Source organism: Phodopus roborovskii, unplaced genomic scaffold (genome assembly GCF_943737965.1).
Source record: "Phodopus roborovskii unplaced genomic scaffold, PHOROB, whole genome shotgun sequence".
Lineage (NCBI taxonomy): Eukaryota > Metazoa > Chordata > Mammalia > Rodentia > Cricetidae > Phodopus > Phodopus roborovskii.
Genome location: NW_026126517.1, coordinates 39,708,167 through 39,724,899, shown reverse-complemented (window position 1 = coordinate 39,724,899; position 16,733 = coordinate 39,708,167). Strand labels below are relative to the sequence as shown.

Genomic DNA, 16,733 nt, shown 5'->3' with positions numbered 1-16,733 from the left:
TTGTCAGAAAAAGAATCAAATTCACCCTTCCCTAAACAATCAGTGAAAATCGACAGCCCCTTACCACCCTGTTGTAAGACTGGACTGGACTCTGTCTATAACATGGTTAGAAAGCTTTGTGCTTTAAACCTGATGAAGCAGCATCTGCAGGGTTAGAAACGCCTCACTTGTAGCCCAGGGATGGTGCTTGGAAATAAATCCCTGTCATTTTCCCTGGCCCGATATTATCTTCAGAGCTAAATCGGAACAAATACAAGAAACCTCATTAAATTGTATGTCTGTATTTTAGTAAATACAGACTGCTTATGGCTACATGCAATTTGAATACACCCAGACTTGCATATTCCATCTTGGAGTCCATGTCAGATTTTTTGGCTTTCAAGGCCCCCTTTCCCCTACCCCTTCATGCCTTCCTTCAAAGCAACCAAAGCAGAGACTGCTGTTTCTCGCATCCTTTGACTGCCTCATGCAGTTACATAGAGTGAGTGAGGACTTCAGTCATCTGAGCCACTGGAGGAGTCTCATCATTTTAGCTCGGCTAACATGGTTTTGGTATGTTTTAAGCAGAAATTGGAATTCATATGAAGTGGTGTCAGAGAGCACTGTGCGTTTATAAGCATTCACTCCTGCAAGTTAAAAACCCGGTTCATAATTCCCACCTTGGGTCTTGGGGGCTACTTTTCAATCATTTCTCTCTGCTAATTTTGGTGTCACCCTCATTTCTTTTTAAACGATTCATTTTGAGCAAATTTGTAAATGGCCCTGATGTGTTCTACAATTTAGTCAATTACTGTTTCAGCCTGCAAGCCTCCTGGGGAACGGAACATACATGGCCTGAAGGTACGAATTTCAATAATTGTTTCAGTAAAGTTAGATGGATTTGTAATGCTGTGTTCCACTTATTGAAATGTCAAATAAAACTGCACTTTCTCAAGCTCTGACAAGCAATCTTCTCTCTCTCTCTCTCTCTCTCTCTCTCTCTCTCTCTCTCTCTCTCTCTCTCTCTCTCATATGGTGGGGGTGAAAAGGCGACAGATGTATTTGCTTATGCTGTGTATCTACTTGAAGCTAAGGTCTTTGGTGCTGTATTTCTCAATTATTTGGAATTGTTTTGTTGGTCAGTTTCTCCAGGATGATCCTGGAGTCTGTTCTCCACAAAGATTCATTTGAGTGCGAACATGGACTTCATTTCGGTGATTAATTAAGCGCATAAGCATATTGCACGCAAGGTGCCCTCCTTCTTCTCTCGACATATTTATGTTTGGAACACATATCTAGTTAATGCCTTTTCATTGTTCTGCATGTTTTAAATTCTGGATTTCTGCTCAAGGCTTCCCATCTGAAAGAAAAGCTGGCTATTTTATTAGGCTCAAGTGTTTTGTAATTAATTACTTGGACCTCATTTTCTGGTGAATGAGAAGCAGTTGTAGAGCTGGAAGGGGGCAGTATCCTGAGGTTTGCTACTAACCTCAGACATAAGCTAAATGCACTTTCATAGGCATCCGATTTTATATTGTTTTAGGTAGTGAACTGAGGTTTTTCACCCCTCAGTGTTTCTTTCTTTCAGCAGTATTTGAATAATACCAGGGATAGGGGATTATGTAATATGTGGATTGTACAGTTCTGTAACCTATATACTGAATACACTCCAACCATGGGTCTATCTAGCAACAAGCTAATTAACCTTCATAGTGAGGTGAGGCATTGTGTGGTGAATTATAGGTTAATTAGAACTGTGTCCTCAGAACACAAGGCTGATCAGACTTTTCTCTTTACTTATAGGTGAATACTCGAGCTGGACCATCTCAGCATACCAGCCCTGTAGTCTCAGATTCACTTCCAAGCAATAGGTGAGGACAAACAAGGGAAGTGTGCCCTGCTTTGATCCTTTCTCCAAGTGGGGGTGGGAAGAGGCATGGTCAACACAAGTCTGTTCTGTGAGGTAGAAAATTGTAGGCGGATGTAAAGAAAAGTAGACTAGCCAGATAGCCCTCGGTGCATACTGGCTGAAGAGAAAAAAAGACTTAACATAAAAAGCTAAAATTAGAGACAGGTGAGATAGCCAGTGAATAAAGTGCCTGCCAGGCAAGCGTAAGGGCCTGAGTTTGGATCCCAGCCCCCATGTAAAAGCCAGATGTGGGAGAATACATCTGTGACTCCAGTTCTAGGGAGGTGGAGATAGGCAACTCTCAGGAGCTCACTGGCCAGCCACCCTAGCTGAGTCCATGAGCTTCAGGTTCATCAGTAAGAGACCCTCTCACAAAACACAAGATTGCAAGCCATTGAGGAAGATACCATATATGAACCTCTGGCTTCCACATGTGCACAGATATGTGTTCACACCCACACAAGCACACACAATAAATGAATGAATGGATGGATGGATGAATGGATGAAGATACAAAAGGTGGAATCCACATGTTACACCATTAACTTTGTTTTAGAGTAGTTATTCCCTCAGTCTCCAAATTGCATAGACTGTTCTGTGCCTGTTTCAATCTTGGTATGCTTACAAGCTGTGTGATACCAGGTCTTTCTTGCTTGTCCATCTTTTGACAGTGTTATTATCTGCTGGCATCTTCACCAGTCAGAGTCAGGGAAAGAGTCAGACGTTGACATTTAACTTGACCAGCAGTGCTGCTCATTAATGGCATTTTTGGTTGTCCAAGAGATTAAAGCTACTGTAACAGGAAGGTCATTTTTGTTAATTCATGCTAGCATCACCCCACACTGGGACAGGTCTTAAGCCTTCCAAAGTCTTCTTATATGTCTGGGCTTAACCAAATTATGGCAGTACTCAGGTCAAAGGGGTGACTTGGGACATTTTGTCCATGTGTCCAGTTAGTCCGCTAGTAAATATCACATTGCTCACTGTGGGGGTGGTGCTGGAAGGGTGCTTGCTCTAGATTGTAGAGGAACAATGATTCCTGAAAATCTGACAGAACTGGGAAACTTTTCTTCCATCCTGCACTGAAGATTCCTGGCCTCTGGGCTTTAATAGTGTATACATAGCCTTTTATGGGCTGAGGTGCAGCTAAGGCTTCTGCTTTCCCTTCACTCCCTTCTGTCCTCCTTTACCCACAGTCTTGGATCCTTGGCTGTGGGTTTCTGATTTGACTCTGGCTTACCATCTGGCACAGGCTGTGGTAAGGGTTGGCCACTCTCCTCCTGGTGGGAACATCTGTAGGAGTGCTTGCATCTTAGTAATGGGAGCCACAGAGACCCTCTGCTCCTGTGATCTTGCCACTTCTTTATTTCCTTTTAAAAATTTAAAAGATTTTATTTTATGTCTGCTTCCCTTTATGAATATACAATATGTGTGTTCAGTGCCCATGGAGGCCAGAAGAGCTTCTTGGAGCCACTAGAACTGGAGTTTCAGATGCTTGTGAGCCTCCACCTGGACTCTGGGAACCAAACCTGGGTTCCCTGCAAGAGCAGCAAGTGCTCTAAACTAGTGAGCCACCTCTCTAACATATTTTTTTTTCTTTAATTTTCGAGAGTCTTGCTATGTAGCCCAGGTAGACCTCAAACATGTGGTCTTGCCTCATCCCCCAAGTGCTACCATTACTGATGTGTGCCACCACACCATCTCCACAATCCCAGTTGACCTAAGAGCCCCTCCACTAGATCCGCCCCCAAAGCTGCTGTCACTGTCTACCCACTCACCTTCCAGCTGGGAACATGGAACTCTCAAAGGGTGTCTCCTTTAACAGTTGATTCCATCTTAGAGTGCTGTTAGCTAGCTAGTTACCTGTGTGTCACCTGCCTGGTCTTGCCGGACAGATGTTTGCTTGTCCACAGAGAGCTTGGCTCTGCCGGACACTGCTTTGCATTCCCTCTTTCCATGCTGCCTGGACATGTGAGTCATGGTCCTGCAGAGTGGAGGAGTGTGGATAGAGGACTGCTTGTTCACAGAGCTCCAGGAAGATAGAACATTTCACCGGTACCACTGATTCCAGAAAAGATGGCATACATACGAACAGCATGTGAGTCTAGGGTAGGACAAGGTTTTCCCCTGGTGGTTTAGATTACACTTTCTTTATGGCATAAAAAGCCAGATGGATTTGAAAAGATTTCAGATCACAGAAGCAGTGTTACTTCCAGTCTTCCACAGTCATTGCAGCCACAAGTGAAGATTAGCTTGGAGTAAAAGCTGTCACGTCTCTTTGTGAAGTATTGTAAGACTCTTGGATCGGATGAAACTTCACCATCTGATTATCTCATGGCTTCATCTGGGCATCTTCACATGGGGATATGGCAGCTTCCTAGAGCGTAAGGATAGTGATTCCTATCATGGGAAGAATGTTAATTGAAAAAGTCCTACGGGTGTTTTTAATATGTTACCCTACATTGGCCATGTTCTGTGCCCCAGGTTGATAACTAATCAGCAGGTATTTATTGAGTGCCTCTTATTCATTAGTTGCTTTCCTAGGAATATGATGTGGCAATGGTAATGTGAAGGAATCAAGTGCATGCAGAGAGAAACACTAGACGGGACTATGTTTCTATTTAAACCGAGTACTCAGAGCTGGCTTCTTGAGGAAAGTGATATTCCATCTAGACATGGTACACTAGGAGGACCAAGTTATATCACAATAAAGACATTTCACCTAGAGGGATGTGCCTACGACAAGGCCCTGTCTGTACTTGGGCTGATTGGCTGGAACATGCAGAGAGGTACCTGGTTAGGGTAGGGTGTGGGAAGTTAGAGGAGAATAACAAAGTGGTGGAAGGCAAGGATGCAGACAGGAGTCAGGTCATGTGGGATCCAGAAGGTCCAGTAAGCCTTACCTTTCCTTTATTGGATTGGAGAGCCAGAGAGGGCTGTGGTAGCAGAAGGCAAGCCAGGCCAGCAATCGTAGGTAGTTTGTCTGTGGGAAGCAGAAGGAGGGAAAGCTCTAGCCTTACCCTGCTCTCCTTTGATGCTTGACTCATATTTTTTTTGCCAAATGGACACCCTGTATTTTTATTCTTTTACACTTTGGATATCTCAGCGTCTTTCCTGGGGTATCATAGCCAGGTTACAATTATGTGCACTTAAATTTTAAAACATTTAAAAATGGTTTTGATAACAAGTTCTGGCAGAAATGAAATTAATAATCAGAGTCCAAAACAAATTTACTGAATGAAAGTTTTCTGTTTTTCATGCTAAGACTTGAACCTAAGACCTTGCACATGCTAAATATATATTCTACTCCTGAGTGCTATTCCTCCTGCCCTTTTTAAAACTAGGTCAACACATCTAGATATTGTCATGTAAATGGAATCAGTGTTCCCTCTGTTACTTTCAAACTGTCGGTTGTTCTTTGGCTGAGGTGAATGACTTTTTATTAGACTGAGCTTATCAACCTACATGGCCTTCCTAGGTCATAATTACTGAATTCAGGTAAAATTACTGAATTCTTGTGTAAAATTAGGATGATTAAGTCCTTGGCCCATCCACTGCTAGTGTAAGATTGATGAAGCTATGTTATAGAATCACATTTTGTTTCTTGGATGAAAGGCATTTTGTAAATGCCATGAATCAGAAGTATTGTTTAAGTTTATTACATAATGGACTATCTATCTGTGGAGAGAACATAGAGGAGCCTTTGTTTGGCTGTTTATGTCTTTACAGTAACCAGAATTATCAAATTGAGCATCATTTAGAGTAATACAAAGATTAAAATATTTCTCAAACAAGTGTGTATCCATGTAAGTGATAATCTGAATTTGAGCAAGATCCTTTTTTCTGTAAGTTAGGGATAATAACTATACATATGAAAGTAGAGATCCTCAGGGGTCCCTGTGGCAGAGCCTGCCATTGCTCAGCACCCTGTAAATGGAAGTGCCATGACCATGTTGGTAACTGGACTGGTTTTAAGGCAACTGCTCACTTTTTGGAATGTACTGTAGCTTTTGTTCCAGTCTACAGAATTCTTGACTATTCCCCTGGGCTGATTTGGACTCTGGAGGACACTATTTATTGGTCTAGAATCCTTAAGTGAAGGCACATCTTAAGACAGTTTGTAAAAAGTAGGAACTGAGGCCCACTAGTCTGTGTTGGACTTCAGCAGAATTTTCAGGAGTGTTTGGAGAGAATGATTATCAGCTGAAGGCCCAATTTGAAGTCTGAGGTCATCTCCAGCTTTATGCACAAAAGGTGTCAGATGGAACGGCACTGTGGTCCTGATCCTGTTTGCTTCCTACTGTGTTTAGATCTTTATGTCTTTCCATGTTATCACTACACCTGTCACAGAGTAACATTGACCACCATTTCTTGAACATTGAATACCTGACTGTTCAGGGGCAAGCAGGGAATGGAGCATAATAGAATAAATTGAGGCTGTGTTCTCAGGTAGCTTCCAGTCTCAGGTGAGAGTGTAGGGGAAGAAAGATCCGCATTGGTAAAAACCAGAAGAGGGAGTTTGTCTAGCAGAGAACATAGTCTGAGCAATATTGAGGATAGAGCTGATGAGCTCTGCATTCCAAAGAGAATTGTAGTTGCAGAGGTGCTGTTTTTTAAAAACTTGATGTATTTTTTGCTTGTGTGCAAGTGTTGTTGTACCTGTGTGTGTGATGTCTGTGCATCATGTTCATGCTGTACCTGCGGAGGCCAGGAGAGGGTGTTAGATTACCTGGAACTGAAGTTTCAGACACTTGTAACCCACCATGTGGGTGCTAAGAACCAAACCTGGCTCCCTTGAAAGAGCAGCCAGTGCTTCCTAGCCTGGAAAGTGCCATTTTATACCCCTTGCTACTTAGTGGGGTGACTATGTAGAGGTTTAACCTGGTAAAAATTTGAGAACTTAAAAGCTTCATACAGCCATCCCTCTTGCTTAAGCCCTGTAACTAAATTTATCTGTAGAAATGTTTACATGGTGTACTAGCTTCTGCTCCTGTAACAAGTGCCTGAGGCAATGAGCTGCTAAAGAAGGAGGTTTATTTTGGTTCACAGTATAGACAGTTTCAGTCTGTGGTTAGGTCCCATTGATTTCTGCCTGATGATAGGGCAGCATTTCATAGTGAGACCATGTGGTGACTTCCTGGTGAGCAAAGCAGAGAAAGGCAAAACGAAGGAGGTGGGTATCCCACAATCTCTGTGCAGAGCATGCCCCCAACAAACTTAAACAGGCCCCAGTATTTAAAGTTAGTACTGAGGTGAAGGTCTGTGTGATGAACTTACTAGGTAGCAAATAGCCATATATGTTCAGAGGACATTTTAATAATCACTAACTAAATAAGGAAGTTGAGTTTCCTAGGAAAGCAAAAGAGAGAGAGAGAGAGAGAGAGAAGGCAGCCTGTGGTGTAGAAGACACTGCTGTTTGGTGACATTCCCTGTCTACTTACCCATAATGCTGATATGCTGCCTATTTTATAGAAAGAGGAGAGGTAATGGGTCCCAGGTCTCATAGCTGCTGACATTGGCTACTGCATGTTTGTTTCCAGGAAGCTGAGTGACTAATAACTCTTATCTGTAGTGAGAGACCAGAGCGTAATCCATCTATCGTTTGGAGTTCTAGAATCTTTGATGCAGGAGAATATTCCCAGAGTGCACATGTTCAGTGTTCAGTGTATCAGGTGTGAAGCCCACAGGTCATCATGGAGGGGCTTTTGTCCCACTACATAGTTCACTTCCTAGACTCACGGGCTTTAGTACTCCATGACATCTGTGACATTCTACCAGTTACTTAAAAGCAACAAAAACCATGTATGGGGAAAAGTAGCATAGTCTGTACCTCAAAGACACATTTTAGTCCACATTATTTTATTACCATTATGTCATTATTATTGTTAATTGATAGACAAGTTCTTCTATAGCCTACACTGGCCTCAAACTCCTCATGTGGCTGAGGATGACGAACTGCTGTTCCTCTTGCTTCTTGGAACTACAGATGTGTGCCCGCACATTCTGTTTACCTTGTTTTGAGGATCAACCCCAGGGCTGGTGCATGTGAGGCAAGTCATGTGCCACCCAAGCCACATCTTCAGCCCCTGGCCTGGAATTTGCAGTTGTGTTGAGAGTTGTTGGTGACTTTGTCACTGACAGTATCTTTTCTTTGCAGCTTGAAGAAGTCTTCGGCTGAACTGAGAAAGATACTGGCCAATGGCCAGGTAAGTATTGTTGCATACTGAACTTCAGACTAGTACTCTGTTGCTCTCCAGAGTGTAGCCATTTTAAGTGTTACGTAATGAAGAGTCTGCACATTTCTTCTTGTCATAAATGAATGCCACAGCTTAATTTGATTGGCAGAACAATCTCAGCACGTTTTTCAACCTGAGCTAATGGGTTTCACTCCCAGCAGATTGAGGCACTGCACACACACCCCACTGCCATCTCAGTTTAAAAAACTTAATCAGTTCTGAACAAGTCATCACCCGTGGGTTGTTGACAGGGCCCTGTGTTCTGAAGTGACTGTTTCTTTCATTATCTTTGGGGACAAAAGGGGAAGACTGTTACTTTCCTGCCTTAGCTCCTCTTTTGTCCAGAAACCAGCATTGGGGACTGAAGGCAGTCTGGGCAGACTGTGGCACGTGAGTCTGGGCTTCAGGGAACCTTGGTTTGCCTTGTCGATGAGCCATCCAAAACTGAATGACCTAACCCAGCCAGGAAGGACAAACAGGCACGCAGGCCACTTATCTTTCACTAATTTTGATTCAAGTAAATAGATATTTCTAAAAAAAGTATAGTGCTTTTAAATATTCACTGGTAAGTGAAGCTACCTACAGGGGCTGCAATTCCTCAGTAGCAACATAAATGCGTTTTAATGTTTGTTACAGCAAAAACCCTTTGATAGCCTTGCAGGCAGTGCCTGTCCATTGCGATCAAGCCTGCCTATTAGGCTCTATTGACTGAGACATCTGTGTCACTGCAAATAAAAGACTCTTATTGATTTTCTTAACTGCTGTTCACTTCCGTCCATGTTTCGAAGGCTGAGATCTTAATTATCTCCGATGCTTATTCAGTGCCTCAGCACAGCGACCTCTCCAAGCCTTGCTGGCATTTCATGAATCAAGGACTTGTAGTGGAGCATGCCAAAAGGACAAAGCCAAATCCTCACACTTGTCCTTTAATAACACCTGTAACGTGTGTGTGTGTGTGTGTGTGTGTGTGTGTTTGTGTGTGAGTGGCATGTGTAGAAGTACTTTTGGAAGTTTACCACTCAATCTTTGGAATAGTTACCAAAAATTAAGTTGATTTGGTTCTCACAGCTTCTCAGCCAGTGTGCAAATGTTCCACAATCAGTGAAAGAGAATCTGGAGTGGTTGTGTATATGTGTCTCATCCCAGTGGTCTCAAATTCTGAAATAGACTGTGCAAGGGGTCAAACCTGGGTCCTTTACATTCTCAGCCAGTGTTAACCCCTCAGCCTCCAACCAAGTGTTGGAGAGCATTTACTTACTACTTTTGCCTTGGATTAGTTTAGGTCAGGGTCTGCACCTGATGCCTTGTGCCTGGTATGTGTGCAGAATGAGCATAAACAAAAGCCAGAGTACTGCACCCAGGCCATTTATATATCTTCAGCATGCTTGCATTTTCATTACTAATTATAATTTATGTACTAGTCTCTCGTGTTCTTCAGCTGGAAAATATATTTCAAAATAGACATAAATTAAGAAGTTTTAACTACATTTATTCAACCTAGGCAATGGAAGATAGCCTGTCATACAGTGTTCTTTTCAAAATGAAAAACTTCATTTTCACTGTTCATACATGCACATACACACACACACATGCACACACAAACACACACACACATACATGCACACACAAACACACACACACCAGCATTCCGAGATGCCCCTAATGTTCTGATAAAAAAACAGCCCACATGTATCGTAGGAGGGTCAGTTATAAGGGTCTTCTGCAGTGTGAGATTGACTCGACAGTGGCTTTTGACACTTAAATATTATTTATTGCTTTCTCTAGGGAGTATGTTAACCCCACAGTAAACAGTGTGGCAGTTTCTTTCTTTTTATTTTTAAAGATAAGCTTATCTTATGCTTACTTTTGCTCAAAAATAAATGAATTAAAAAGAGGCAAGAATACTGCTCTTCTGTATGCTTTCAAAACACCTACTTGTACTAATTCTTCTGTTGGTGCCGGGGAGTAACTAACTGAGGGTGAGATTTCATGTGGTGAAGAATGCAGATGGCAGGGCATCGGTAAATCTCAAGGCTGAACACTGACACTATTTGATATGGAAGATGTAAGTCACATTTAACGATACTTGAACACTTGAGTGTAGTTTTATTTTAGTGGTTTAAGCTCTCAAGCATTAATAATGATTTGCCTTTCCACTAGCCTCCACTTAGATTTCATAAGGAATTCATATTAATCATTAACAGAAAGGGACATGATTCTTCAAGATAATCAAATATTGACAGGTTAGAAATAGCTTTCTGCCTGGGTTCATTGATATAGGTTATGTGATATAAATATTTATTTCTTTTCTGTCACTCAGAGTAAATGCCACCAATTGATTCAGCATTGATAGAGTGTCAACAGTTCATAAGAAACATTTGACTGGCTTGTGTTTTCCGATTAGTCTCTGCTCTATAAAGTGGGATTTACTAAATCTCCCCAATTGTCTGCTCATAGAGTGTGACGCCTTCTGAAACCATTATTGCTTCGATTTGTGAAGCAAAGGTCTTGTGCTGGGACTGGGTTCTGTCAGGCCTTTACATATAAAATAGGATTAATTGAGCATTTTTATTTTAATGATTTATAAGTGATATTCTTTTTAACACAGTCAGACAATAAACAAAGAACATAGTCTTTGCTTATTGATAATTAAATTCCATTTCATTGTCCCAATTAATTTCATTAATATGTTAAATCAAGAACCACTTTACAAGTTGACCTTTAGTCTTTGGAATGGAGCTGTTCTTTTCCAGTTGTCACTTTATGGTGTCGGACTTCAGTTTCCAGCTTAATAAATATATCAGAAGATATTTTGGGCCTGTTTTATTGAGAGCTATGAATCAGACTTGCTGTGGTATTTTTGGAGTGTGTTTTCCTCCATTTGAGTCCAGCATGGCTCTGTCTGTCTAATGATGGCCCTGAGTGTGAAAATGACTGGAAGTAGTTCAGTCGATTCATAGGATTTTAAAAACATAGTTGTCACTCCATGGACCTGTGACTTTTACCTCTGTATCTCTAAAGTGTTTTTGTTGTTGTTTTGTTTTGTTTTGCTTTTTTGGTTTTTTTCCCCCTTTGGTTTTTGATTTTGTAGCTAGATTGACTGTATTTACTGTTAGCGAAAGTCCAGGTTAACACACCGGGAAATCACACTACAGCTCATTCCTTTCCTGCCACATTTTTGTTGCTTGCAGAACTTCAGAAACCTTTAGAAAAATTCTCTAACCTGGGGAGAGTAAGAATCAGCTGTAAAAACTACCTTTAAAAACCCCATCAGCACCAGCAGGTAAAACTCTCCAGTTCTAAACGGTGCTGTCTCAGCTCCTTGTTGAGAACTGGGGCAGGAATGAGTCTGAGAGTAGAGCAGAGCCCCTCTCCTGCCCAGACAGAGCCTGACCTCAGGGACTGCTGTCCCTGCTGCTTCCCTGCCCCGCCTGCCTGCTTCTCTGAACCAGAATAGAGGCACTGCCAGTCATTCCTTTCTTGTTTGTGGATATGTAGCTGCTGTGGCTTTTCCTTCCTCTTCCCTCACTTCTACTATTTTGCTTCTTATTTGCTTTTTAAAGTTAAAACAAAGAAAATCAAATTAAAAATTTACAACTTAAGTTAAACAGTCTCACATCTTTATAGCTTGAAAAGCTGTGGGGGTGTGGGGATGGCTGGGGTGTAGTAATAGTAGTGTGTGCACATGGAGGTCGAAGATTGACTCTAAGTGTCCTCCTCTATTGCTGTACTTACCTATCTCTATCTATCTATCTATCTATCTATCTATCTATCTATCTATCTATCTATCTATCTATCTATTTTTGAGACAGGGTCTTTCACTTAACCTAGAGCTTGCTATTTTGGTTAGCTTGCTGGCTAACACATTCTGGCGATCCCCCTGCCTCTGTCCCCTTACTGTGGGATGCAGGAGCATGTCTTCATGCCCGATGTTTATGTGGGTGCTGAGTATATGAACTCAAGTCTTCATGCTTACCTACATAACAAGCATTTTACCATCCAGCATCTCCCTGGCACCTGAGCTAAGTGTTTTGCTTTGTAAATTTGTACTTTCTTAGAAATAAATGAAATTTATTTATTTAGAAAATTGCCTTTAACCTCTGAGAGCCTTTTGTTCAGTGGCTATCTGTCAGTGAGAGTCTTTTGGTCAGTGACTGTTGGTCTGTGCATATTGACATTGGAAAGGAATGTTCCCACACCTTGCACCCAAAACAGACTGAACTAGTGTATTTATCAACAAGCTACACAATCTCATGAGTCAGGTTAAATGGTCTTAAAATGCTATAAAACTGTGCTTTGTGTGATACTAGGTCCGCACTGTAGTGGTCACATGATTATTCTGTGGGTTTATAAATCCCACCTTCATTTCATAGTAAACACCATTCCTGTACTTCGTTTTGAAAGGTTACTTTAGTGTGCTTATCTAATTATAAATGGCAAACTTGCTTTTAGCTGTTTTTATAGTTTTATATCATGTATGAAATCCTCAATAATTTTAAATTCAGTTCATATGCTCTGCTTTAATAAGCTTTTGTTTTTATAATATGATATGGTATGATATAATATGATACGATATGATACTCTAGCCATGGACCTGTAGTCCCAAACTCAGGAAACTGAGACCAGAAAAAAAAAAATTATTTGACCCTAGGACTTCAAGTCCCTGTTACATAAAACAAGCAAATGGTTCAAACCCATACTTTTAAAAACATGAGAAATATTCATATGCTATAAAAATAAGGAACAGCCATAAGCAAAGAGAAAAGGAATCTGATAGAGATATGTATTAAATTATTTATTGAGACAGAGTCTCACTATATAGCTCTGGATAGCCTCTAACTCACTTTGTAGACTAGGCTGGCCTCAAACTCACAGTGATCCTCCTGCCTCTGCCTAACTAGTGCTAGGATTAAAGGAGCATGCCACCATGCCTGTCAGATTTATTTATTTATTTATTCACGTATTTATTTTTGTGTGTGTATGCCTGCCTGCTTGTCTGTGTGTATACCATTTGCATGCAGTACCCACAGTGTCTCGAAGAGGGCATTAGATTCTTCTGCTACTGAAATTACAATTAGGTTCTGGGAACAGAATCCATGTCCTCTGCAAGAGCAGCAAGAGTTCTTGACCATTGAACCAGCTCTCTGGTTATTGATATTTCTTAATATTACAAAAAATACTATCAGTTCATTGGCTGGGCAAAGGGCTTGCGTACCTTGTAACAGCATAGAGACTCTTCGATTATTTCTTGTGGATGTAGTCTTTTAAAGTAATACACTTTTAGAACCTATAATTCATAACCACTTCTATGTTTATGAATATGCATAATCTTCCTCATTATTTGGAGGATTCCATAATTTCACCTTAATTTTTAGTACTTACTCATGTACACATGCAACAACAGGTTTTGCCTCCCCTCAACTTCTCACCAACATTCTTCGTGAGGCTCTAAGCCCCCTCCTCTGATGATGTAAATCTATCGTTCCTAATGAAGTTGACATGTGGGAATACTGGCCACTCCTCTTTTGTCAGTACTGTTGGGGTTGTGGGTGTAGGTGGTCAGAGATACCCATAAGTTGCCCTTTGCCAGTGGGAAGGACTTGCTCACAAATGTTAGCTCTTCCAGAACCCTGACCCTTTGTGTTGTATGTCTACATCCCAACTACCCTTTGACCTTATTGCCACCAAGTCAGAGCTTGTGCACTTGACTAAGTGACATTTCTCTCTCCTAGAAATTTACTTGGAGCCACAGTGAAAATGTATTTCGTTAAGCAAGTTAATGGTGCAAATTAGTTTGTTGGAGGCATGTTTAGATTACTAGAGAAATGCTCTCAGGGAATTGGCTTGGTAGCTGTTCATACCTGCCAGTAGACACCGCTGTTTATGAACCCTTCATCAATCAAAGCGAAGCAAGTGGCAGTCCTGCTCGCTTAGCATCTCAGGTCACTTCCTGGGCTGCTGTTCTCAATGCTGTTGGAAAAGGTGTCATTTAAGTCCAGAGTAATGTGGCTTGCTTTCCTTCATGCCACATCTTTTCTGCGGGGTAAAATATCATTTTATTACATTAATAGTTTAAAGGTCATGAAGAACAGAATTTTCCTCAAATGGGGAAGCAGTTGGCAATTTTTCTGACTTGTCTGCCAGTGTTTTTCCAGTGACCTTAAATATAGCAATTAGCTGATTGTAAATTGCATCAATCAGGTTGTACAACAATTAAATCTGGTGCTGAATTGACCCTCACACATGAGTCTGTCGATATTCTTTCAGGAATTGGCAAAATGGCTTGGCAAAGAAGCTGTCGCTTTTGCTTGCACCACACACTTAATTATCACAGTCCTCTGAAGCTTCAACCGCAGAAATGTATAGAAGAAAACTATTTCCCTTGATAAATGAAGCCTTTGCTGTATTCAGTAGGTGGGAGTTTAGAGCAGTGCAAATATTTAAAGCTTTACTATAATAATGGTCCAAAAGCAAACTATTATTTTCCAAGTGATATTGAATTAAGAACTCCATCCATTTTCTGCCCAATGCAAGGCAATGCAATTCCCTGGAAATTGATTTTTTTTTTCCAGGGCTCACTTTCCCAAGCTTTAGCTATATGGAAAACAATACCTTTATTAAATCTACTTTGTGAATAAAGTTGGCAGTTAATTTTTATGCAGCCGTAGCGGTGCCTAAAGAATTACTGAGTATATCAATGGAGTCTGACTAGCTTTAAAGTCATTTGATAAATGGTTATTTAGGGAGTCCCTTGCAGACTTGAAAACATTACTTTGTGGGTGCCAGCATAATTTACCTGCCATTCATGGTTACAAACAAGAGTAGTGTTTTTGGTATAAGTTTTGTGGAGCCTCATAAAACATGCATGCTGTCTTGGACATTAAGTTATAGGAGTGGCATCAGTTGATATCACGCACACGCTGTGTGTTCCCTGTAGGCATTATGATGTTGGCATTTACCAATCAGTATAATATGATTTCTACCCAGCTATTGCTGTATACTAACTTACCATTTGCAAAGAAAAGCTGTTTCCACTAGAGGAAAATGATAAACGTTATTCAGTTTGCTCAATGTTAATTATAGGGTCACCCAAGGAGTTTTCAGGGGCTGGTTTATTTACACAGCATGCATAAATTACTGGCTCTCTCTCTCTCTCTCTCTCTCTCTCTCTCTCTCTCTGTGTGTGTGTGTGTGTGTGTGTGTGTGTGTGTGTCTTCATCTTCGTCCATGCGTGCATGTGCATGCGCATGGATGTGAGCTCTTACCGAGCTTGGTTTTGGTCCTCTGTGTGTTGCTGCTTGGCATTAGTTCTGTGCCATGCTGGAGAGCATTTTCCTATCAGTATCTCTGACCTGACCCTTCTGAGCTATGTTATATCATTCCATTTTGACACCTTTTATCAAACTTTAATGAAATGACCCAGGCAAACAAATTGTCATTAAACTTTCCATCACTTTGTCCCTTGGTATCGTCTTTTATAAATTGGACAGCAAATGTTGTATTGATCCTCTCGTTCTTGCAGCTGAACTTGGAATGACCCAGCGTGCTTGTTGTTTATGGCCCAGAGTTGCTTTCCTTGACATTTCCATCCACAGCATGACACCCTTTTTGTTTTTCTTTCTTTCCCGTGGAGATGAATGAACAAGACATACGGTATCGAGACACCCTTGGTCATGGCAACGGAGGCACAGTCTACAAGTGAGTAGTTATTCTGTTTAAACTTGATGTCCACTTTGCCAAGTGCTGAGAGCCAAATACCTCATGGCAAAGGTTTTACATGTTCACCACTGCTTGGATTTCATTTTCACATTTGACACCAGAATCTGCAAGGCAACTTCTATTTTCTGGGGAATTGCCTGAAAATGCATTTATATTGCCTTTTTAATATTTCTGAGTCTGCATCTCTCCTGGGTAAGTGGTTACTAGTCCACCATTAGCAAGTGTGCTTTTTTTTTTTTTTTTTTTTTTTTTTTTTTTTTACTAGCCTGAAGTTTAGCACATGTTTTTCTTTGCTCTTTAACACCTTTACTTATTATTATTATTTTTGAAACTTGTTCTCACCTTGTGCTGGTCCCTTGCCTGTTTACAGTTATGCCCAGTGGAAACCAAACCTTACAAATACTATTGCTCTGCCCTGTGTTGACACCGTTATTAAAAAGCCTTCTTCCTGTTGTATGCCGCTCCTTCTCTCCATGCTAGCATTTCTGCACACACTGATGAATATGTTAAGTTAGAAGACTCGCCCAAATTCCAGTTGCAGTAATCTTACCCTAAAGGAGTGTTCATTTTCATATTAAAAATGCTAAGCATAAAAAACAGTTCTCTCGACAGGGAAGTCCCTCTCACGGCAGTGCAAAGTTTAAACTACATAATGTAATATGTGGCACTTAATAGTCTGCAGTGGTGTATGAAAAATATTCCACTAGGAATTAGCAAATTCATCCTCCAAAGAAAGCCCTCGGGGTAACAGAGCTTTCTTGCACATACACCAGCCCCATGCTGCATTGCGCCTGTGTTTTTACCATAGATAGTGTAGTGTTAAAAAATGATTGGGGTTATAAAAGAATTAATTTGTATTCTGATTGGTTCCTTGGGAACCTAGCACATCC

General features: G+C 41.0%; 1 protein-coding gene across 4 annotated transcripts in view; it reads left to right on the top strand.

Annotated features, from left to right (window-relative positions):
- Nucleotides 1–16,733, top strand: part of Map2k5 (mitogen-activated protein kinase kinase 5) — a 217,283-nt gene that overhangs the window by 36,663 nt on the left and 163,887 nt on the right. For all 4 annotated transcript variants that reach the window (XM_051197716.1, XM_051197718.1, XM_051197715.1 and 1 more), the window contains 4 exons: nucleotides 800–840; nucleotides 1,783–1,850; nucleotides 8,046–8,094; nucleotides 15,758–15,822. In XM_051197716.1, the coding sequence (XP_051053673.1) occupies nucleotides 800–840; nucleotides 1,783–1,850; nucleotides 8,046–8,094; nucleotides 15,758–15,822 (223 nt within the window). The remainder of the gene's footprint in view (nucleotides 1–799; nucleotides 841–1,782; nucleotides 1,851–8,045; nucleotides 8,095–15,757; nucleotides 15,823–16,733) is intronic.